The following is a 23962-nucleotide window of genomic DNA, read 5'->3' on the forward strand; positions in this document are numbered from 1 at the left end:
TGCTTGGCTAGTTAGTCCCGTCAAACAGGCTTAGTGCTTAGTGCTTAATGTATGATGAACGCCTTGGTAATAGAGACCTAACAGTTTTAGTCTCTGCAGGAACTATACAAGGAATGTAGCCGGCAAAGATTCTCTTTCAAAAATAAGAATCTCACCTCGTAAGACAGACTCTATGATCGGATAGTAGTCACTATGATAACTTCCGCACTTGCGCATTGCGAACTACTGGTACTGGTACTCCCTAGAGTGTTCACTAGACCAAGCAAGTAGATGATAATATCAATAGATTGGTAGCGGGTCTTGCCGGCACCGACATATATTATCTTTACATGAAACCCAGTGCACTTCACAGTAATTTCAATTCGGTACAGATCAGAATGCGAGACGTGTAAAACTGCGTATGTCTTTGCAAGCTAGCAACAGTAGCATGTCTATCAGTTCATCTTCGCCAAGCTGTGTTATCTACAACTTTCCAAGCCATACTTATATTCAGTGCAACATGCATACATATTAGTCCATATCAAATGATCCTAGATATGTTTAGCGAGGGTGATACATGGTCGATTAGGCCGAGATCGGATGCATCGAGCACGAGGACACCTAGGTAAGGGCCTGGGTGTGTATATCCATACTTGCAGAAAGTATGAAGTCCTTGGACACAATCAGACAACCTCCGAGGATTGTGCAGTATCTAGCCACAAGCCTAAGATCTCGTATTCGCCACTCTCCGCCCGGTGGCTGGAGATGGTGGAGCAACCTCTACTTAACTACCGTAGATGACAAACCAGCTTTCTTGTACAATGCCCGGGTTCCTTTGACCGCCTTAAGTTACTTCTTTCGCGCTTCCTCTATAGGAATGATCTGAGGCTCTTCCACGAATGCCAATCATGAGTTATGATAAAACCGCCAGATCTGAAATGATCTAATCCAATTCCACTTTCACGTTCTCAAGGCACGTTACCGAGTACATAGTCATTTGTAGTGCGCTGCAGAGTACCTACTAAGTACAGTACACATGTACGTGATATACATGTGTATGTAGTCCAGGCCCGAAGTGGTGGCGCGAATGTTCATGTAGATCACTCCGCAAATCTTTGTTAATGAGATCCGGACAAAAATATCTGATTTGCACTCACACCGGATCCAGTTTAATCGATCGGCAGCTGGTATTGAAGGTTGAGTCAAAGTATGACGTCACGATCCACTCAGCGTCGCGTTTGCGCCTTGGGCCATAACCGGCTGCCCTAGTCCCTAGTGCCTCAGGCATGCTTCGAGCTTCTGCCTAGACTAAGCGCAACGAGAGTGTCAGTGCCTGGATCTTGTACTAGAGCGGTGAGCATTTCTGCCTACAGGCACCGAAGTGAAGCCTGTACTAGCCCGCTTTAGGAATGTACTCTGTCCGATCAATGATGGATCTCCTGAACTTTATAACACGGCAAGACACCTCCACCTCGATGTTGATCATTGACAATTATCTTTCTTTCATCTCTGGCTGGAAGTCTCCTTCCTTTATTCTAAAGTCTTCAACTCGCTTCCCTTGAACACATACCAACTCCTTTCGCATCGTCACTTCTCTGCTTCGCTTGCCACCAATATGGCAACTATGTTTACATTTCCATCTCTACCTGTGAAGCACCGGAATTTCCCCAGCTGGGTCCAAAGCCAGCCCCTCGCCTCGGTACATGACCTTGTGCAACCGTACAATCAATACGACGCGGTGGTACGGAAGCTGTTCGCCCAGGAGCCGTCTCATCCCCTTCTAAAAGATCCTCATTTGAATGTCGTTCCACTGTACGACGAGAATGGCATAGCCGATATCCACGTACGGGCACGTCAGCTTGACTCGGAAACCCCGCGAGAGAAGGAAAAGTATATTCTACCATTGAAAGGGGAAGACCGCCGATCCAGTGGCTCTCCAGCGGTGGTTCCGAAGTTGGAAGAATTCCAACGTAACTTCACCATCTTTTCCGAGGGCGCGTTGAGTGATTTCGACTGGTCGAATGTGGTAGTCGCAGGAAGTGCGGTTGTGACTTGCTTACTTCCCGTGCCAGAAAAATACAATGACTCGAAGCGTTCGCTGCGCAAATTTTACCATGAGAAGATAGCCCCCGCGTCCGATGTTGATCTCTTCTTGTATGGGCTGAATGAGCAGCAGGCCCTGGAGAAGATTAAGCAGATCGAAGACCGGATCAAGAACACCATCCTCTACGAGGTGACAACGGTGAGAACCAAGAACACAATCACAATCGTCTCCCAGCATCCGACCCGCCACATTCAAATTGTCCTGCGCATCTACAAGTCAGTAGCGGAGATTTTGACTGGATTCGATGTGGACTGTTCTTGCGCCGCTTTTGACGGCAAGCAAGTTTATGTCTCGCCTCGTGCTTTGGCTTCATACATCACACAGATTAACACTATTGATCTGACAAGGCGCTCTCCCTCGTATGAGAATCGCCTTTCCAAATACTCTCATCGTGGATTCGAAGTCTTCTGGCCAGAGCTAGACAGATCACAAGTCGATCCCGTAAGTAGGCACTTGCAAGTCTTACTTCTTATATCTGAGCTAAAGACTTTGGACAGACTATATTCGAGCGAAGCTTCACGCGGGTAGTTGGCTTGGCCCGCTTGTTGGTTTTAGAGCGACTCCCTAAGCAATCCGACCGAGACTTCTACATTGAACAAAGACGAGAGGAGCGTGGTCGGCCGGCACCCAAAAGCAGATCATGGCGGAGGGGCGTGCGTGGTGATCTCAAGAGCGACTGGGATGATGAAGTTGCGGAGTGGGAGAACGAAGACCATATCTCTTCATATGAAACATTTGTACGTCTTCTTGTCTGTTCTACAACGGGCTGACCTGCTGATATTCTAGCATTAGAGAATTCCATATGGGCCAAGATACAACGCCAAGAGAATCGAGCGACTTATTTACGCAAAGGATCTGTTACTCAATGCGGAATGGAACAAGAAGAAAGAAAGACAGGTTGACCTTCACAGACATCCTGCTTTCTTTGGGAATGTGGAGGATGTTATCCAAGATTGTTGTGGTTGTTGTCCCATACCAATGTCGCCTGAGGACTGTGAGATTGCGGGAAAGGAAAGCAAGATTTATGTTTCGGGAAACATTTCCTTCATCAAGGACGATCCTGGCCGCCAAGAGATCGGAAGTTTCAATCCGACTACAGAGACCGAGTGGACTGGTAATCGCAAGTCTCCTGATCACAAGGCCTGCGCTAACGATTGACACAGATATGGCCTATCTGGGACACACAGAAGTACTTTGCCAGGCGATCGTTGACTGCGACTTGGAAAAGGTGCGGGAATGTGTCTCAACGGACACCCTAAGTATGAACAGTCGCGATTGCACGGGCCGGACACCGCTGCATTTAGCTTGCATGTCCTCAACACCGGCAATTGTACAATGCCTTGTCGATCATGGCGCAAGGCTGGTGTCTCGCCTGGCGGATGGCCGATCTGCCCTGCACCTAGCCGCTGCACGAGGGTCGGTGGATATGGTCCGTATTTTACTTACGAAAAGTGACCAGAATGAAGGCGAAGCAGATAGTCTCAAGGTGAATGAGGAGAATGATCCTAGTCCTGCTGAGGAGGCACAGTCTTTTACTACCGGTTCATTTGTGAAGGTCGACAAGAATGTTAATACGGACATTGACGACCCTCTCCCGATTGAAGACGCGGAAGATGAACCTGATGTTTACGACATAAATGCCGCATCCTGGGATAGCCGTACAACTGCACTTCATCTGGCCATTCTCAACGGCCATGCTGATGTGGTCCACGAGCTCGTGTCATCTTTCGGAGCAGACGTGCTTTTGCCGGTGAAACTGGTGCATGATTACGACAATAGTCCCAAAGCCGCTATCTTGAACCTGGTTCTAACACTGAATCTACTTCCCACTGAGGCAACCACGATGACCGAAGCACTTCTGAAGCTGGGCGCATCACCAACACAGGCTGATATGGACAATACCACCCCTTTGACTTACGTCGTTGCCTCTTGGTACAACAACCTTCTGGACGTCTTTATGAGCTACAGCGCCCCCGCAACGCGGAAAGCGATTAACTACTTCACATGCAGGGGTTCTTCTTGGTATCCCAAGATCTTGACGCCGCTCATTGCGTCAATCTCGTCAAGGAATCGTGAAGGGGCACAAAAATTGTTGCAGGCCGGGGCAAGCCCATCGATTCAATTCGAACAGTTTGTGAAGCCTGGTCAAGGGGCTTACGAGCAGCTTCGAGACAGATCAAATGATCGGCTGAAGGAAATATTCCGGTACCGACTGACGCAGCCTATTATGTTAGCAATCCAACAGGATCTACCACTGCTTGCTCTCGAGCTCTTGGAACTTGGAGCTGACGCCAATACCCTGACACCCGAAGCCTATAGGGCTCAGGATGAGGATTACCAGTTGGGAAGTAATGGTGATGGGATGTCTTTGCTGGACTGCGTTCGGAATAAGCTCAAGGCGCTTCGTGCTTATCCGGAAGACGAGTCACAGCAGCGTTGCTGGCAGACATACAGCTTCGAGAATGACTATTTGTCTGATCTCACTGAGAATACATATCAACGGTGGTCGACCAAAAGCCTTGTGTGGGACGCCAAAAACCAGAATAGGGCAGGGAAACGATTTGGCCGCAAGTTCAACAACCAGGGTCGGCAAGAGAATGGTCAAGCGGAGAAAGATCTAGCTGTCCAAGCCCTTATCTCTGATTTCGAGACCTTAGAAGCTGCTCTTATTAGCAAGGGAGGCAAGCCTCTCGATGAGCTATGCCCGGATCTTGTCGAGTTTCGAGAAGAAAGTACAAAGGAACCGAAGAAGCTCAGGCCCTTCGAGCCCGAGTTCCAATTCCCCAATGTGCGTGATATGACTGACAAAAAGCAGGAAGCCTATGTTGAGCTGTAAGTATTATACCTGCAGGGCTTATTATAGGTACATTCTAACTGTTTCTCAATCCCTCAGATTTCAAGCAGCTTGGGCTGGCGATCTGGACACCGTCAAGCGACTTACCTTGACAGTTGGAGACGCAGAAAGCGAACATCTGCCACTGCAGATTGCTGCGCGCGATAGTCATGACTTCTCTCCATTCTCCATTGCTGCCATACGTGGCCATTATCAGCTGGCGAGGGTTATCCTCAAGATCGCTCAAGCCCAATTCAAGCCGAAGGAGTCTGACGTCCATGAACAATATGAGTTGGACCTAGATGACAGTGATTTGTTGCTCGACGACAGTGACAGTATGGGTTTCCGCAAGAATGTGGTCTCTAGCAAGTTTACCACTGAGGACATAGGCGAGGCGGTAGAGCAAGTTGAAAGTGAAGTCTCCGCCTATGAAATGTTCAACTGGAACTGTCAAGGGGCTAGGTACCTTGCGGCCCAGACCGACAAAGACATGGACGCTTTGGAGACCGGCGACAAGCTTTGCAAGGACACGTCTGATTGTCCAAACGGCCTTCTCGAGTATGCAGTTTGGGTCAACCAAATTGAGCTGCTGCGTTTCGTCTTAAAATCCGGTCAGGAACTCGCCGAAGCAAATGCTTCACCCGATAATAAGGTCTACCAAGTGTCATGTGATGCCTCACGTTTAGCGATGCGAAAGGGGCATTTGACTTGTCTCGAAGAGCTTGTTCGACATACGGGCGCCGACTTGCCTATAGAGGCCATGTTACGATCGTGCGAAGTTGATCCCACGGAGAAACCAAAATCCTATCAAGGGCTGTCCATTCATGGCAAAAAGAGAGCGGACTGGGCGGCGGCTGGTAGAGGGATGACGAACTCATGGGCTAAAATGAACGATCATCCACTTCTTCTGGCCGCGATTGAAGGAAATTTAAAGAGTGTCGAGTGGTACCTGAGTCCAACGCCGGAAAGGCTCTACACAGAGTTCATTATGGAGCACCAGCACGACGCGAGATTAAAGGTGTTGGCTCAAGAGGGGGATAAAACGACTACAGCACTTGCAAAATGGCTTTCATCAAAGAGTGAGTGCCCGGTAAAATTGCTCTCTATACTTTTTTTAGCTGACACAGAAACCAGGTCAGTTTGTGCTACATTGCGCGGTGCTTGCAGATCTGTCGGAGGACTCAATCGGATTGGTTAAGTACCTGGTCCAGCGTGCTCCCGAGTATCTGGAAGTCAGGTCGGTGGATGGTCACACCCCATTAGCATTGGCATTCTCCCTTCATCGCACAGAGTTCGCCCAAATCCTTATTAACGCAGGGTCGGACCAGACCGTCCGCGACAACAAGGGCAACAACCTCATTCATCTAGCGCTCTGCGACGCATGCAACCGCCCGCGATTAGCACCGGACAGCACTCAACAGCTCCTCAGTATGCTTGACCCTCGCCTCGCCTCTTCTCTGCTCACTGAGCGCTCCTCCGATGACCCAGGATCTCTCACCCCCTTTGCACGCTGGCTTCATTCTTCGAGCAATCGGCAGGGATGGGCGAGAGATAGCCAGGACGACAAGAATCCAGACTTCCAGGCTACTGCACGTTGCGTGTTGGATTTCTCAAGCCCAATCAGCCAAAGGTTTCTGGAGATGTTCGACGGTGCAGGAAATACACCAGCTCATGAAGCGGTTCGCTCTGGATATCCTGAATTGCTGAGGCTATTGCTTGAGTATCGTCCTGATTTGCTGTTCCGTGAAAATGCTGTGGGAAGTACGCCTCTTGAGCTCGCAACCGACAGCTGGGTGACACACGTAACTTCGGCCTGCCCTCCAGTCGAGAGAGGAGACCGAACTCGAGAGGGACCTCAGAATCCCGAGATGACTTGTGTCCTTGAGCGTTCGGCGGAGACCTTCGATCCGGACTACCGCGCGCCAGAACATCCGAAGAACGCCGTGTACAGGATTGCTCGTGAGTCAGCCGCTCGCCACCCAGCTAAGAGACGGTTGGTGAGTTTGAACGAGGCCACGGAGGTGACAAAGCGACTGGCGTTGCGAGGCGAGCAGGGGACGAGAGTTTCGAGTCAGGACCAAGATGAGTATGATGAGGTTACTTATTGGCACAAGAATGGAGGTCCAAAGCATTATGGCGCCTTCTGCTATCATAATTGAGAGGCGGAGTGGATGTGGGCATGGTGATTGGATGAGGAGGCCACAGTTCAAAATCATGTTGTTCTTCATACGGTCCTTGTCATCGAGCTCGCGACCCGAGCATAAGTAAATGGGCTTTTTTTATCTCTTCAGCTTCGAGGTGTCGATCTTGGCAAACATGATTACAACATATGTTTCTTCATCTCCTCGAAAGCAGATCTTGTCATTGTGCGTCATGTGCACTCCCTAAAAATCAGATCAAAGTTGTGTCACAGGATCATCTCGTACATTTAGCGCATCGTCAATTCCCTGAGCAGCACGCAGCTCCTTCCCATTGTACGTCCAGGGTGAGCCCGTCCTAGATCATCGCGGCGTCAGTCTGCCAGCTCGTTGTCGCAATCTAGTTTTATTCCATGCTCTGTATAGTCGAGCACAACGTCATATCAACCGCCGAGCATGATAAACTTGTGCAGTCTGATATTCTGATTCTAAATAGGCCTGTGACCTTCAGGCCTATAGATACGGATGCAGCTTTGTGTGTGCTTTCCACAGAGAGTCCTTTTTGAAGCAATGGCTGTATGTTCCCCGTCACAATGATTGTCTCTGCTGCGTGTGCTTCAAAACCAGATGCTCCCTGTTTGTGTGCGAAGCAGCGACGGGACCGTGGCGAATCGTCTTGGCGTCGTTGGCGGAGCACAGAGGAAGCGATAGATAAGTCATTGGGCGTTTACACGAAAGAGTCTGGGTGACTGCGATGGAAAAGCATGACACAGAAGAAGAGATGCGCGAAGGGCGAGGGTTGATGGGCCTTTGGCCTAAATAGTAAGTGGCTCCACGAGGATAGGTCAAATCTCAAACATCGAGATGTTCGAAGACCGGAGGAGAGGGCACTAAGGTATCCGGTCGGCGCGGGCTGGGCGAAGCTGGCACGAGCTTTATGAAACGGCTTCCGAGGTCGGGGCTTGTTAACTTTTTTTTGAGTGCTTGACCTGTTCTGTGGGGAAGGTCGTTGGGGAGACCTCAGGCAGCTCGGGGCGGCGCTAGGAGGAATTTCTGGGTTGCTTGGCGTTCTGTATCTTAAAGAGTAGGGGACTTGCTAGACCTTAGAGCTACGGTGTCACGTAGTGAAGCAGTCCATTTGGAACCGCTACTGACGACCTGAATGCCTCAAAGTGTTACGCCTCACTTGGCAGTAATAGGAGCCGAATCGGCACTCTCTGTTATTGATTTCAGTCAGCAGCTTGCTACGAGAATCTCGGTCTCAGGCCGAGTGATGTAACTATTCACATGGTGGCCTTGAAGCGACTTGAACACATTAAGAAAATTTGATAAGCATAATTATCCTGCAACAGCGAGCGTCTTCGCCGATACTATGACCCACGCTCTCTGTGGAGCAAGCCCTGTCCATTCTATCGAGCCGGCGCATCCACCATGCTCAAGCTCCGACCTGTGGGTAGCTACTCGAAAATTTCATACTTGAAGTGGCTGCTGTCGAATCCCAAGTTTGGCTCCAGAACCTCATCGAACACCGGGATTGGGTCATTTATCGCAGGCTCAGGCGTTCGGACAGCGGTGATGACATGGTTCGTGAGCACGCGCGAGCGGAAGCCTGCCTCGCAGTAGGTGAAATAATACTACATTCCATTAATGTCACTCCCACTGCAGCGCTGCGAGAGAATGGGTACTTACCACCCACACCCGTCGGAAAGCCTCAATCTCATGCTCGGTCGCTTCGGGGTGTCTGTCAATGTAATCCTTGCGGATGAGGCCCCAATTCTCAAGGAAGTTCTCTCGCCAAGTCACCAGGGTCTTGATATAGCTCGGCCCGATGCTTTGTAGAGAGTCAAGCTCCAACGTGCCATCCGACCCGCGATGCAACGCATTCAGGAACACATTCGTGGAACAAAGGTACCCGCCGGGGAAGATATATCGATCGGTGAAGGTGGTAATACCGGGCTTGTTATCATGCATCTGCCCATCCTTAGCATCAGCTATATGTTGCATAACAGCTTGAAGGGACATACTCACCATGTTGTTCGTTGTAATCGCTTGCATCACGAGAATACCTCCCTCGGGCTTCAGAAGCCGAGAGATCGTCCCGAAAAATCCATCCATGTATTTCTTCCCGACATGCTCCACCATCTCCACCGACACGATGCGGTCGTACCCGCCTGCCGGCATTGGCGCATTTCGGTAATCACACAGCAGGATTGTGATCCTATCATCTAGCCCGGCAGCCTTGATGCGCTTCTCAGCCAGCGCCTTCTGCTCCGAGGCAAGGGTGATGCCCGTCACGCGGCACCCGATCAGCCGGGCGGCCTCGATTGCCAGACTGCCCCAACCGCATCCGATGTCGAGAATGTGGTCCGTTGGGGCGATGCGGGCTTTCTGTAGGATGTTGTGTACGCTGCGGATCTGCGCAGTCTCGAGGGTCTCATGGGGATTGTTCGACCACCACCCGTTCGAGTAGTTCATGTCTGGGGAAAGGAGGGCGGCGAAGAGGGCATTGGAGGTATCATAGTGGAAGGTCACGTTTGAGCGGGAGTGTGCGAGAGTGTTCGTTGGGGTAAAGAGTAGGTGGCGGAGGCGGGGAAGGAAACTGAGGAGACGGTTACCGAAGCCTAGCCTGGTACGGTTGCGGAGGTAAAGCTGGGTCTACGTTAGACACTAGACTTGCTGCTGGGGGCATGGGAGACCTAGTTTGGGGTTCTCACCTGGAACACATGACGGAGGTCGTCACATTCAAGCTCTTGATAGATGTATGCTTCCGCGAAACCCTGGACAAAGATTAGATCGTCCTGAGATGGTGAAAGATGATCTTACCAGATCAAAAGCCTGGCAGATGCGAACCCAAGCGTTAGGATTTAAAATCACGATTTGTACACCTTTGGCCGCTGACTGGGGTCCGAAGACAACGGTTTCTGGCTCCTTGGCGTGGCTGTTGATCACTACTGTCAACCGCTCCTGATGCTCAATGCTGGCCAAAGCCTGCAGGACAAATGATTGAGAGTATGACTGGATCAAGCCTTCGAACATCGTGGTAAATAAGAGCGAGTAAATTTCTTCTGGTGTGGACTATTACGGTGAAAGCGACACTGTTGCCCATTGATCGGATTTAAGTAGTTGTCGCTGGTCAATTAAGACCACACAGTACAGTCTTGCAAGTCATTCAGTTTGCTTGTCTCCCCATTTTCGGGGGGTTCAAAGCCCAGAGCCCAAACAAATCGGGAGCTGTTTGATTGGTGCATATTGGGATGGATAGCGAAGCGAACGTTGATGCGCAAGCCACAAAACGGCATGACAGCTTCGCTGGCTCGTATAGGGAGTGATTGCAGGACAGCTCGGTTCAGCTTGCTGCATGTCTCAGTCTATGAGCTTTCCATTACTGGAGCCTTGTTAGCCACCTTTTGAAAACCTCTATGTGTGAAATCTGAGAATCTAAGCTTGGAAACTCTGGGGCATTCGGCCCACCCACTCCCCGCAAGGCAAATTGGGGACATGGCTGGCTGAAGTCTGCAGCTTGACGCACAAACGCAGTCAAGCTAGGTCGAGCTGTCTTGACTGCCTGAGTCGAGCATGTGATTGACAACAATCAGCTGTGGTCTAAGCGAAGGAAACCACAAATCATGGTTAATCGAAGCGAGGAGATGTGAGAGGGGTCCAATTCAGTTGAGCATAACACTATGGAGAGTTTGTGCATTGCGGGGTCCAGTTCCCGCAGGCAACAAAGCCGGACCGTGCCTTAGCGCTTTGGGCCATTGACTCGTGCTCGTATTTACTTTCCCGCAACGCATCATGTTCTCAATTCTGAAGTCTTCACCTACCTTTTGAAGTTCATCGCTGACTTGACCAATGCCTGAAGGACAGTCTGTATCTGGTCAGACTCTAAGACTCAAATCTGACCTGTACATTTTTGATTGCAGAATTCATGGCGTTGTCTCAAGCTCATTCGCAAGACTACTCCGCAGGATCTGGACAATCTGTTGCGTTGGGCCCATGAATCAAGAGAGTATTCTCTGACATTGAAAAGATCAGGTCCATGAACTCATCCCGACCGCAATTCCCCAGCACTCAGGTACTAAACGACCCTTTTCTAATACCTTGTGGCAGGTTTCCGTACTCTCATCCTACTCCATTCGGCATCAACGCCGTATCCGTATCTTGCAGGCAAGGTACGGTCGATCAAGAGCTTATTTTACATCAGGGTGGAACCCGATGATGTGCACTAGAGACATTCAAAACACGATGAGCAGCAGTTTGGAGAGCTACAATTCAAAGCGCGAAGCATACCTAGAAGCTACAGGATAGCTATGAAACGTCTTACCCTGCCTCCTCAAGGCATCTCAATCCAACAGCATTAAAAATGCTACCCCTGATTTTCTGGTCCGCGCTTTGCCTTACCATGCCTGCGGTGGCAGGCAGGTGCAAAAACACCCCTCTTGATGTGACATGGCCCTCTGAGACGGACTGGTCGTCTTTGGAATGCATCCATTGGCGGTCATCTGCTTCGCATAGTTCCCGTTGTTGCCTCCTGCTGGCCTAACAGCATCTTCGAGTCCCACATCTCATGCAATACAGTTCAGTCATAGTGGACCAACTCGCTCTGGCATGCAAGCCAGCCGGACTTTATCGACTACCCTATCTACGCGAACAAATCTTGTCTACCGCCAAACGTGACAGGTTATGTACACGATGGGGGCTGTACAACCGGGGGACTGCCGGCATACATTGTCAACGCCACGACGGAGATTCGGATTGCGACAGCAATGAGGTGGGCTGCTGACCGCAACATTCAACCAAGATACCACGGAGGATGTATACATCATTGGCAACGGTCAACAGTGGGGTAATGTGGGCGCTCGCTGAGGGCCGAGTGGTCACCACCGGCCAAGACCCCAGCGTCGGACTTGGTGACTACATTCAAGGAGGTGGACACGATCCATTGTCACGGGCTTACGGTCTCGCTGCTAGACACGTACTGCAGATGCGCGTCGTCACCACCCAGGGAGAGATACTCGTAGCCAACGATGCGCAACACCAGGATCTGTTCTGGGCGCTGCGCGGTGGCGGGCCGGGTCTGTATGGTGTGGTCACAGACTATGTGCTGCGACATCATCCGGCTCCGAGCAACGTGACTATGGGGAACCTTTTAATTGCCCCAGAAGTCGACCGGAACAATATCAGCGCGGAGAAATCTTGGGAAGCAGCCGTGTCGTACCTCCAGGCGCTTCCGGACCTGGTGGACGCCGGTCAAGCAGGGGCATGTATGATGTCAACTGGCGAGGCAGCGGTGCGGTTTACCTCCCTCTCTAAAGCTACCACCGGCGTGGTCATCTCGCAAGTCTTCTGGTCTTTCAACTCTACCTCATCCGCCATAGAAGCCTTGGTCCCTCCGGTCCTCACTCGAATTGGACGTGAATCGACACCAAACAGTGGCAGTAGTGCAGTGACTATCACTTTCAGCACTTCCAACCTTGCAAAGCACACCTCCTTTATCCCCGCCATCTCTGGTAGCAACGCAGCCGGCAGCCAGAGCGTTATATCGAGTCACCTTCTCGGCCGTCGCGAGTTCCTCGACACGGCGCGCACAGACATGACCAGCTATCTCAAAACCGCGCTTCAAGTGCAGAACGCGACCGCGGGAACCTTCGCGACTATCGGCTTACAAGGCGGGCCGGGAATGCAACAGACCCCTCCAGGGGACTGGGGTGCTCTGTTACCGGCATGGCGCACGGCTTACCTGCATTTCATCGCCAACGGGGCGACAGTCGACTCCGTCACTGCGGGCTCTCCGAAGCGGGCGCTGCAAGACGCCGCTCGATGGTACGAGGCCAAGGAGCACATGTGGCAGCTGTGGGCGCCGGAGGCGGGGGCGTATATGAACGAGGCTAATCCATTTGATCCTGAGTTCAAGCGTGACATCTCCGGGGCCAACTATGACCGGTTGGTGCAGGTCAAGGCCAAGTACGATCTGACTGAGAGCTTGTTTGTTCTGGCTGGTGTGGGAAGCGATCGGTGGGATTATGATCTAGATAGTGGTCGACTCTGCAGGGTGAATTAAACGAATCTGTATCTTCCGAGAATTGTCAACGGTATGGGTTGTTTCTCGTACAGTTCGTCTGCGGACTCAATACAAATGACCGCTATTCTAGTGTTGTGAGGAACATTCAGCTTGGGCATGCTGCTGACTTCGGGTAGTTTCTTCCCAATGCGGTTGATTATTAACTATGTAGGATTAGTCACAAGTACTGTACATCTAAGGCATCAATCATCAAACATTCAGTCTATACAGGCACGTTCCCCTCACCGGCTCCTTCCTTCTCTATCGATGAAGGCAGAACCTCGATTTCCTGCCGTTTCTCCAACATCGACTGCCTCATGAACGGACTCCGCGCGCGAATCTCCCTCCCCCAGATCAGCACCAAAACCGGCGCAAAGGCCAAGGCCAGCGAAATCAAGGCCAGCAGAGTGCTCGCCCACTGGAAGTGCAAGGTATTGTACATACTCTGCGCCGCGAGCGGCAGGAACGCGGAGAAGATATTCTCGCCCAGCGCCACAGTGGCGACCGCACTCCCGGCCCAGTAACTGTACGCATCGACCACATAGTCCGCAATGCCGCACACGACCGTCACACTCCCGGCCCCGACCATGGCCAGCCCTACCGCAGGCGCAACCCACGGGATATTCGGGTACGAGGTCCAGGCATACGTGAACATCCCGCCCGCAATGCCCAGGATGCCGCCCGCCACGGCCGTGTACAGACGCGCCTCGGGGATGGGGGCGCCGGGGATCTCCGTGTTGCGACGCGCGGAGTCAAAGTACAGTTTCGCGGAGTAAAAGCACGTGGTCCAGCCGAGACATTGGCCCACGACGATCGCGGCCTGGACGTAGCCGGCCTGCACAGCGTTCCAGCCGTATAATCCGCTGAAAACCTGCTCCACGGTCTGGGTGAAGAGGTAAAGCGTCCCAACGGTGAAGGCGGACCACAGTGTCGAGACGAAAATCACCGACTCGGTACACAGCAGCTGCAGGGGTCGCTTGATGCTGGCCAGGAGCATCTGGTGGCTGGGTTGTTTGTTTAATTCCTCGCGTGCGTACACATTTTGGCCCTTGGCGCGGAGGTGGCGCGCACGTTGGGCCAGGATGACGGCGCCCCGGGACTCTCGGAAAAGAAAATAATAAATCGGAAAGAGAGCGCCGAACCAGATCACCTGGAGGTAAGAGATCCAGCGCCACGACAGGTGTTGGAGGATCGCGGCGCCGATAACGGGACCGATGCTGCTTCCGGAGAGATATGCGAGGATATACAGGCTTACGGGCATGTTGCGCTCGCGTTCGTCTCTCCAGACATTACCGATGACCGAGGCGACAGTGTTGGCGAGGATCATCACACACCCGCCGCAGAAGAATCGGGTGATGATCAGGGTGGCGAAATTGTGGGCCAGCCCCTGGGGAATTATGAAGCAGAGGAAGATCAGGTACGTGCCTAGAAAGCAGCGCCGGATACCAAAGTCCTCCATGACGGGGAGAATAAGGAGGGAGAAGAATGCACCGCCAATAGTCCATGAGGTGACGGGCCAGTACGAGTGCGGGAAGCTTGCATCGCTGATCCCGAACTCCTCGTTTATTTGTTCATGGGCGACGGTGATAATGGTTCCATTCATGAGTGTTGTGAACGTCGTGAACAAGGGAATTGCCGTCACAATCCATTTTCGATGAAGGGGCCAGTTGAGGGGGTTCCCTGGGTCATCGGGTCCCTCCCATTCTAGAACGACGACGTCCGACTCTTGCGAGCTGGCTGGTCATGACGGTCAGTATTGGGCCATTAGTCGAAGTGGAGGCTTCACTTGCCGGACGGCGTTCTTTCAAGGTCAGCGGTGGCCATTGTCATCATACAATACACACGATGCAGTGACCCTCTTCTATCCGAGTGTGATTTTATATGCGAGGATGGTGAATTCTAGTGGCTTTTGCGTCCCGAGTCGGGCTCGTGTATTGCCGCAAACCGAATTGACAATTGTGAGGAGCGAGTGCAGAATAACACAAGGGAGGAAGTTCGGAGAATACATTGGGGTCGCCAGATTTATGTGAGAAGAACAATCGCCGTCGTCAACGCTTCGGCAGGCGCGCCTCCAAGCTGAGATGAAGATCTGAACTCGGACAAGGCTAGACTTTTGCCTTCATGGACTCTCTCGACGGAGACTCGGAGAGGAACTTGGGAAGCTCCACCCGCTGTTAGTTAGTTCTCAAGTCACCTGCCGCATTCGGGTTAGTCGATCGCTCTCAGCTTTTCCATCCCCCCGAATTTCTTGTTTTGGTCTGGAGATTTGATCCATTCAGACTACCTTACCATCACAACTGGTGGTACCTTTCGTGTTAGCTGATTTCTTCAGCTGAATCCGCGGAGCGGAAGCGAAATTTCTTGCAGCTCTTCAGTTGCGCATATGTATGTATGTCAATTTGCGATACATCCAATCGACCATACCGCCACTCTTTCTCCGAGCTTACTGACAAGCTGCGAGATCATGTCATTTGCATGTCATCCTGCTGAGAGAAACGGCTTGCAGCCTGGAATTCGCCGAACCTTGTCGTGGCTAAGCAGGGTTCACCATTCGATGATAAATGATATGTTAATATCTACTTCTCGTATCGGCTTGAGACCGAAGAGTCAGCTGGCGCAAGTCGGACTGGAACAGGCTAGCGGGAACCTTGAACGAGCTGTTCTTTTTTTTCTCGCTTCCGCCTCTCTTTCAATTCTCTCCATAGATTGATTTGACTGCCTCAATCCAGCAGGTCGGAAGCGGGTTAGCCGAGGTGGGTCTGGGACTTTTCCGCTCCTAGCGGACGTTTAGCGCGCTCTTCCCCCTCGTGCACTCCAACAATCCCATTGTGCGGGTGTGACAACCGCCTCTTCCCGGCCTCCGAATGGTACGCAACATACTCCTTTCTAATCAGTCTACATCATGGGTACTGCGTCTTCGATATTGATCAGCTTCTTTCTTGCTACTGCCACTAGAAACATTTCAAAAGTTGCTCCTGTTTCATGATGGGTCTTCATTCTCGCCGATTCTCGGGGCATCAGCTGTACCTGATCACGGGAACCGCGCAGCGACAACGCATCTGCATCCACCCCACTATGACCTGATCAATTGTGCGCATATCGCGGAAAATTCCAGCGCTCTCATCATGCACGGTGCTGAATCATTTGTAGCCGTCGGTGTCTCGACTTTCCCCACTACATGCAACCTGTTACTACACCGATAAAATGTGTTGGCAGCACGCTTGCTCGCAAATCTGGGCTCCTCGGTTTGTCAAGGCTCAATTCTCGAACCCCACAAACATCAATAAGGGACAAGTCAGGCACGGTTAACGGACCCCTGGAACCGGATCCAGATCTTACATTGCTTAACTCAATCTCGGTCCGACGATCGGGTGCGACCGTCAGCGACGAGGGTCTCGTCGATCTCGTGCATAACCAGTCTGCAGGCCTGCAGTCTAGGAGAATCCACTCAACCTATTTGACCTAATGGAAATAGTACCGGATCCTCTTGCAGGTTCATGCAGGCTATTCTAGACCACAGCAGGCACTACCCGCAAAAGCCGACCGGTGTACTATTCTCCGTACGAAGCACAACCGGTGTAAACACTGTCTTCTTGTATTATGGGAACCCAGTATACAACCGTCATCAATTATACCTTTTCAAGGTGCTAAATCACTGCCTTGCCACCCATCCACAGAACTCTAGCGTCAAATATCAATGCCAGACCATCCCCAGTCTCTGAAAGAAACTAAACAGAGATCCCTTCGGCACATATCCCGCATACCGACTTTGCCACCACGCGGCAAATGACCCTTCCACCGGGCCCAACTCGGCAAATCCAAGCACCTCAAGCACCCACAGCATGAGTGCCACCAACACTCCCAGGGCCAGGATGGTTGTGTACACGGGGTGTTCTTGTGCGAACTCGAAGGCTTCCTCGGAAGCGCGTCGCAGGGCCTCGGTGGCTGCTTGGGCCATTGAGGCGTGTTGCTCGATCGCGTTGACCAGGCCCGAGAGGAGGCCGCGGGCGAGGTAATCGGTCCAGCCAGTAGGGTGAATGAGCTCGCTGGTGGATTTCTGTATCTCAGGGACGGTCGGGGTGGTGAGGAGTATGGTGAGGAGCTCCGAGACTTGTGGGGACGAGGTAGGAGGTGTGCTGGTTTGAGCAGATGCACGTGCGCGCTTGGTAGGGACCAGGCAGTCGAGCATTGAGAAGGTGACGCCCATTCTGAAGCGCAGTTAGATATGATGAAGGTGAGGAAATTGAGATGGTATTCAATGAGCTTGGTGATAATAAGGAAAGGTTGTTGGCGGGGAGATTCGGGGGATGGTAGATGGAAGGTAGATGAAGATTGCTGCGATCAAGACAAGGAGAGGTACTTATACCGTGTGTCTGCCATTCACTTCCCCTGTCTCCCATCCACTGCGTTTGCATGGCAAACAAAGCTCCATCAACCCGCATTGCCGCAGCAGCAGGATTGGCTTACTTCCGGTGACACAGGAGTTACCGCAGCTATTGATTCGTTATCCCTCACTCATCAGCTTCTGAGGTAACTTGGTGACGGGCGCTTACAGCCTCCCAGCCCGGTCATACAAGGCCAACGGGCGGAGTTGCGGCAGGCGGCGCGTGCCAGATTGGGGCACAACATCCAATCCCGTTTTGAAATATCTCCATTGTGTGCTAAGGCAGACATATAGGCTCAATTAGACGAGTCTTCATTACCTAAAATTGATATCAAGACATTATCACCGTCCTCCTGCATACAAACCGATCCACGCTCTATCGACAATGGGCACCACCAACAAACTCCACGCGGTGCTTTTTTGTCTTCTTACGCGTAATTGGAGACCCTACACCATGTTACTAATCCAGCCACTGAACAAGAGACAACCACTTACTCAATCAAATTGCCGTCCGGGTCGCGACAATACACACTGTGGATCTTGCCTCGAGCTCCGGTGCGCTGAACGATCTCACCCCCCTCCAATAGCTCAATGCGAGCCTCCTCGAGAGCCTTCTTCACCTCACCGACTTTGGTATCAGTCAAGAAGCAGAGGTCCGCACTGCCCGACATCACATTCTGGGCCTTGGGCTCGAATTCCTTGCCGCGTTCATGAAGGTTGATTTTCTGCGAACCGAAGATGAGGGAATGACTAACACAAATCAGCACGAGGGCCCATCCAGGCTAGATGCAGTGTATTGGTAGACCAGACCGTTGGACGTCCGGACTGCTCGGAGAGGTGAAGATCTCATGTCGCATTCCGAGGTGGGAGGTGTAGAAGGCCACCGTCGTAGGGATGGACCGCACCGTCAGCACCAGGTGGTCGAGGGACTTGATGGCGAATCTAGCTGTCATTCTGGTGCTTGGTCATTCGATAGACAGGCTGTAAAGTCAGAGTCTGGGGGACGTGGTTATGTTGCTTCGGTAGTCATCTCCGAAGTGGAGAAACAAATGTCCGGCAGGACGGCAGGACGCCGAGCGGATTCGAAAATATACCTAGCTCTATGGCGTCATAAGATCCATTCGACTATCTATTGCGATGTCTGGTCCGTGAGCATGCCACGATGAGATGCTTGACTAGATGCTCTCAGTCCCTTTCTGGCACATTTCTAAAAAGTCTCATTCGGCCCACAAGACCGAGGTCAATACTCGAGTCGAAGCTTCCATTGGCTTTCGTTGCACTAATTCGAGCTCTTTATGCTGAGTCAGGAATTATGCACATAATTCCGTGTAACGAAGACCGCGGAACACCCGCAGCAACTTTCCACAGACAACATCACCATCAACCTAACATCTCCAATAGTATTATGCCGAATACCCTAATCTTTGCAAGGGCATCGCCTGAATTTCTTTATGTCTTTACCTGTTTATGTTGCGGGCTGATTGCAGCGCCCTTCTCGCCGTTGTTGGCGGTTAGTCCCTTTCCATCTCATCCACGCCGATAAGCTCCTATCCACAAGACGCCCTCGACACATCTCAGCCGAAATACTTTCCTGGTCTTCATCTTTCCCTGGCAAGTTTTTCGAAGTGAGTTAGTCATCAGAGCATGAACATTGTCAGGATTACCTCTTGCTCTCTCTCAATCTTCTATACATACTGACCCATTGGTCCTTCCTTTAGTTGTTCTGCCTTCAATCGATCCTAGTTGCTATCTTCGTTCTGTCGCTTCCCGAGTGCGTTCTCCTGTGGCTTGTTCCTCTGGTTGTTGGTTAAGTAGAAATCTCAACAACTACTACAGGTCTCGTCACTAAAGCCAACACTGTTCCTGCCTACAAATCGTCTCAGATGCAGTATCCTGATTGACATCTCGCTGATTTGACTGCAGAGACCATTGTTGGTCCTCCGACTGTCGATTTGATCACTGCAGGAGAGCCTACCACCCTGAATTTAGTATTTGGAACGAGAAAAGATAAAGAACGGCCCTTTTGGACGGGATCACAACAATTAAAGAACATTACTAGGCTCGGTTGGAGCAAGTTCCCCATTACACTGACACTGATGATGATACCTCTATCCTGTAGCTTGCTTTGCGTTGTATAACTCGCGGAAAGTGGGCATCTCTTCATTATGGACAGGCGATGCAGTCAGTTGACGTGGCTCGCCACTCACTTCCACTAGCATATTTTTGTCCAACTCCACACGACATGTTGGCAGATTACAAAACATCAAACTCATGATGATGTGATCGAGCTGTCTCCAGCTGAACAACAACTCTTAGTTGATCAAGGGGCAAGGTAAGTACTTCTTTTGACCAACTATCTGCATGGCGACCATTACATAAACCTTCCATTCAGCAATCACCTCAATTTTCCAAAGAACTGCACCAGTCTCCTGCCGGCCGATGGTCTCGGCCCTCTAGATGCTGTCTTCTCGGCTACCACATGGTACGCCTGCAAAGCATTAACAGAAAATGCATGGGCTCCGCCCCACAGGAACAGCCTAAAAACACGATAGGTCTCCTCGCCCCAGCCCGCTACAATCTTATCTTTGGCCTGATCCAATCTCCTCGCCCATTCTTCCATTGTCCACCCATAATCCTTGGTCTCCTGTACCACCTCCTCCACCGCGAACCCATGCATCAAAAGCTCACCCACCACATCCTGCACTGCCATATACGTATGCGTACCACCCCAAATATACCGCCTCGTGAACGGGCTGACAGCGTACTTCTCCACCGCTGCCGAACCATCTAAGTACATCCTCCCTCCCACCTTCAGCAGATTCCACGCCCTGCTTGCAAACCGCCGATAATCTGGCAAATGCTCGATAACCCCTAAGATCACGACCGCATCGAACTCCCTTTCAGACTCCCACACCCAAAAGTCCCCGACCAGCACGTGCCCAGGCAACTGCAACCTTTGCCGCATCTTCTCGACATACCGTGCCTGATATTCGAGCAATGTCAACGTGGTAACATGTACCCCTCTGGCGCCACAGTATTCCGTGACCCCACCCCAGCCCCCACCAATATCCAGCACGCGCATTCCGGCCTCCAATCGCAATGCGGCAAACATCCGCGCGAGTTTGCGCTCGGCCGCATCCTCTATGCTTATCCTCTGTCCGTCTGTGTCCTGTTGATCGAATATTCCATGCGTGTAGAACCGGTACCGCGTGTCGATGAATGTGAGGAACAAGTCGTCGCCGCGGCCGTAGTGCTCGTTGATTGACTGAGCGTTCATATGGGTGCCGGCACGGAAATAGTAGTCCCAGAGGAAGCGGAGACGTTGGCGCAGGGGGACTTTATCCTCAGAATCAGGACGGGATGCGAGAAGCGTCGCTAGGTCGCCGCTTATGCTGATGGTGCCTTTGACGTAGGCCTCCCCAACGGCAAGCTCGGTGATTGGGGTACGGAGGGAGGCCGGGGTGTGGAAGGTGACGCGCCAACTTGGCCGGTGGGGCGGGTTGACGGGTACGATGGAGCCGTCAGGGAGTTCGATTTCACCGGGAGTGTTTAGCGTGGTGAGGAGAGGGGCGAGACCCGTGCGGGGAAGCTTCGCAGGTAGTTGCCCTGGGTATTGACTGGGGTACGTCATGGTCGCTGCTATTTATCTCAGGTGAGTTTCTTAAGGCTTTGCCGGCAAGGCAGAACGCTAGGAGTTCACTTGCTACTTATATCATTTTCTTCAGATGCTAACAAGCCCGGAAGCAAGGGGTGCAAGTCTGACATGTTCCATCCGGGTCGAGGCTGAAGGAACACCTGCAGACGCCTATCTTGAGAATCCGACCAGTCAAAGAGAATTATCGGGACAAATCCCTGGTCCGTACCGTGTCTTAGCAAACAGATGCTCGAATCCAACAATTGTACAGCTCACATGCATTTGCGCGGCAATCAGCGCCCGGTTATTCGTCCGGAAGGGTCTTCCCATAGTGGTGTTGACCCACTTTCTGCAGCGCTTGTCAAAATGAATGCTAGGTCAATGTGTGGCGCGGCTGAAAATGGGAGCCGAAGGAGTGATCGGCCAGCCATTGACCACCTACAGAGCATGCTGAGGTCTTGCAAAGATACAATCACTTACCCAAATCGAAGTGTGGTTGTCTTCAGCACTCCGGCTTGTTTGCATTGTCTGTGACCGAATTGGGGGCCCGCAGCCACTGGGCTAGAAAACCGATGTGCTATTGCAATTCACCGTTTGTGGCGAGGATCCTAGGCGTACAAAGGTATATCCCAGCAGAGAGAAGCTCGATCAAATGGTCAATCTTAGCATCCTAGAGATACCTACAGCTTGGAGAGTCCTTCGTGTGTCGATAGAGTGCCACCAAGAAATATCTGCTTGTCCGCAGCAGACTCTTCAGACCATCCGATCGAAGGTGAAGAGACATGGATACTTGATGTAGTGTTACCACTTATCCACCGAGAAGCAACCGCTTTCGCAGCTTGGTTATTGTCCAGAGAAGCATCGTATATCAGCAGCGTGCCGCATACAATCACCTCGATATGTTGCATGAGTTCCCTTCCCCGGTAGAGGAGCTCTTCCGTCACGTTTCGGGAGACAATCGATTGCAAGGCATCCAAGCACTGCTCAATATTCTTGCATTCTTGCTCGAGTTTCGACTTGCAGACTGCAAGTAAAGGTCTCGCCCATGCACCCAGGACCGTCTCGATTACTCTTCCCTTCCCTAGACGCTTGTCGTTGATGACTCGAACCACATCTTCGGCCATCACATTGACAGTGCCTTCCCAGATAGCATTGACTGCGCAATCGCGGAAAATCCTGGCAATGTTCAGCAAACCCCCGTCTTCATTATTCTCGCAGTAGCCCACGCCACCCAGACACTCCATACAGGCGCGAAGTCCATGGACTGCATTCACGCTCACTGTACCCTTCATCACGGGAGTGACCAGGCGGAGTAGAGCTGCGGCTGTCGCCTTATCTCTGGGAATCAAGTTGGCAGCTTTGGTGTTTCGGGCCGTTGAATCCCAGTCCTGCTCAATGGCGCCCTGCAACGCCACAGCAAAGAAGGTGAGCTGCATTGCCGCCCAGTACTTCACCGTCTCACCCGCCATCCACCGCACGTGCTGTCGATTGTCTTGAAGGAGCTTCCCCTGTGTTGTCCGGATCTTACTGTAAGCACGACAGATTGCCAGCCCGCGGCCCCAATACCCAAGGGAGCCGCCGGCCGTGTAGAGCCGGGTGATGTTCAGAACCGTCGCAATCTCCTTAACCCCCTTCCCTTCCTCTCCAATCAGCCACCCTCGAACCCCCCTCAGCTCCAGCTCAGCCGTGGGAAGGGATTTAGTGCCCAGCTTATTCTTCAGCCGCTGGATCCGGACCCCATTCAACTCCGGGACCTTCCCTTCCTCACCAGCACAGCGGCGCATCGGCACATAGAACAGACTCAGTCCTTTCGCTGTCTGCGCCAGCAAAAGTGTCATCTCGGAGTCGGTCGCGCTGCTGAACCATTTGAACCCATCGATGCGCCACGGTCCCAGCGGCAGCCCATGCGCGTCGCGGTCCCTACCTTGCGCACTATCTTGGGCAAGCTCATCCCCCGTCAAGCGGCGGGCCACCGTCTCCGTCCCGCGCACATCACTCCCGCCGCGACGCTCCGTCATCCACTGGCCCGAGGTCCACGCCACGGAAGGGTCCCGCGCGACCAGCCGCCGATACGACTCCCGCAGCACCGCCCCCCGCCCCGGCTGGTCCCCATCCGGGTCGTCCCGATGCGCGTGGAGCAGTTTCGCCGCCCCGTCGCTCATCGACGCCGGACACCCCGTCATCGCCGCACTGCCCGTCCACACATGATTCAGCCCGAATTGGTGGACGCGTTGGTTCCACCCTTCATTATCTTCGTCGTACGCAACAGAGACAAGCCCCTCCTCCTGTCCAATTGCCTTCAGTCGGCGCCACCCTTCGACCACCCAGAGTGGGTCGACGCGGTTCTCTGCGCCGAAGGTCGTGAGCGGCCGGATGATGGGTGGGTTGACCTCTGCGTCCACGGCGAGGCGGAGGACGGTGGGGTCGAGGGCCAAGCGGGAGAGGTTGTGGATGGCGGTTATGGGCCCGGGGCAATCTGGGGGAAGGTGGAGATCTAGCACGCGGGCGAGCGCGGTGTCATCGGAGGGTGGGGGCTTGGTGGCCGATCGGAGATGGATGTTGTTGGTGGTGGTGATGCTGGCAGTGTAGGCGGGTGGGATGGTGGGAAGGGGTTGGAAGAATCCGTCCGTGGAGGAGGAGGGTTTCTTCCCGTTTTGGGGGTTCATCTTTTGTAAGTTTAGTATGTTCTTAATATTCGAAGGGGTGTGGCAGAATATTTTATCGCGAAGGTGCGTTGTATGTACAGGAATGGAGGAGTGGGTGGTCCGGGATGGTCGGTGGCATGAACTTACCTTCCTACATATGTCCGGCCAGATTCACAGTGCGGGG

The 23962-nt window shown here is 52.3% G+C and overlaps 8 protein-coding genes across 8 annotated transcripts; 2 read left to right on the forward strand and 6 right to left on the reverse strand.

Moving 5' to 3' along the window:
• Positions 1-1476: 1476 nt before the first annotated feature.
• On the forward strand, positions 1477-7250 carry BO86DRAFT_367856 (ankyrin repeat protein). Its single transcript, XM_025670175.1, has 6 exons — positions 1477-2524; positions 2581-2820; positions 2876-3197; positions 3247-4915; positions 4977-5995; positions 6051-7250. Exons 1-6 carry the CDS (start codon positions 1595-1597, stop codon positions 7073-7075), a joined length of 5205 nt encoding a protein of 1734 aa, XP_025524764.1. The 5' UTR covers positions 1477-1594; the 3' UTR covers positions 7076-7250.
• Positions 7251-7312: 62 nt separating this feature from the next.
• BO86DRAFT_412044 (putative 2-heptaprenyl-1,4-naphthoquinone methyltransferase) lies at positions 7313-10090 on the reverse strand (the record flags this gene model as incomplete). The annotated part of the gene is made up of 6 exons (XM_025674626.1): positions 7313-7412; positions 8531-8688; positions 8744-9025; positions 9083-9703; positions 9769-9831; positions 9878-10090. 6 exons carry the CDS (start codon positions 10088-10090, stop codon positions 7313-7315), a joined length of 1437 nt encoding a protein of 478 aa, XP_025524765.1.
• A 1327-nt stretch (positions 10091-11417) lies between these two features.
• BO86DRAFT_450053 (uncharacterized protein) lies at positions 11418-13115 on the forward strand (the record flags this gene model as incomplete). Its single annotated transcript, XM_025676769.1, has 4 exons — positions 11418-11527; positions 11601-11631; positions 11674-11869; positions 11929-13115. 4 exons carry the CDS (start codon positions 11418-11420, stop codon positions 13113-13115), a joined length of 1524 nt encoding a protein of 507 aa, XP_025524766.1.
• Positions 13116-13304: 189 nt separating this feature from the next.
• Positions 13305-15232, reverse strand: BO86DRAFT_391480 (putative MFS transporter). The gene is made up of 2 exons (XM_025672611.1): positions 14906-15232; positions 13305-14852 (listed from the first exon to the last, which is right to left on the reverse strand). The coding sequence occupies exons 1-2, from the start codon at positions 14937-14939 to the stop codon at positions 13339-13341; spliced, it is 1548 nt and encodes a 515-aa protein (XP_025524767.1). The 5' UTR covers positions 14940-15232; the 3' UTR covers positions 13305-13338.
• Positions 15233-16809: 1577 nt separating this feature from the next.
• BO86DRAFT_367865 (interferon alpha-inducible IFI6/IFI27 family protein) lies at positions 16810-17315 on the reverse strand (the record flags this gene model as incomplete). The annotated part of the gene is made up of 1 exon (XM_025670176.1): positions 16810-17315. The coding sequence occupies exon 1, from the start codon at positions 17302-17304 to the stop codon at positions 16810-16812; it is 495 nt and encodes a 164-aa protein (XP_025524768.1). The 5' UTR covers positions 17305-17315.
• A 492-nt stretch (positions 17316-17807) lies between these two features.
• On the reverse strand, positions 17808-18532 carry BO86DRAFT_367868 (VOC family protein). Its single transcript, XM_025670177.1, has 3 exons — positions 18310-18532; positions 17995-18249; positions 17808-17946 (listed from the first exon to the last, which is right to left on the reverse strand). The coding sequence occupies exons 1-3, from the start codon at positions 18450-18452 to the stop codon at positions 17928-17930; spliced, it is 417 nt and encodes a 138-aa protein (XP_025524769.1). The 5' UTR covers positions 18453-18532; the 3' UTR covers positions 17808-17927.
• A 1362-nt stretch (positions 18533-19894) lies between these two features.
• Positions 19895-21130, reverse strand: BO86DRAFT_367870 (S-adenosyl-L-methionine-dependent methyltransferase; the record flags this gene model as incomplete). The annotated part of the gene is made up of 1 exon (XM_025670178.1): positions 19895-21130. One exon carries the CDS (start codon positions 21128-21130, stop codon positions 19895-19897), a length of 1236 nt encoding a protein of 411 aa, XP_025524770.1.
• A 683-nt stretch (positions 21131-21813) lies between these two features.
• BO86DRAFT_367875 (putative acyl-CoA dehydrogenase) lies at positions 21814-23799 on the reverse strand (the record flags this gene model as incomplete). The annotated part of the gene is made up of 1 exon (XM_025670179.1): positions 21814-23799. The coding sequence occupies one exon, from the start codon at positions 23797-23799 to the stop codon at positions 21814-21816; it is 1986 nt and encodes a 661-aa protein (XP_025524771.1).
• Positions 23800-23962: the final 163 nt, after the last annotated feature.

This window comes from Aspergillus japonicus (assembly GCF_003184785.1).
Source record: "Aspergillus japonicus CBS 114.51 unplaced genomic scaffold BO86scaffold_52, whole genome shotgun sequence".
Lineage (NCBI taxonomy): Eukaryota > Fungi > Ascomycota > Eurotiomycetes > Eurotiales > Aspergillaceae > Aspergillus > Aspergillus japonicus.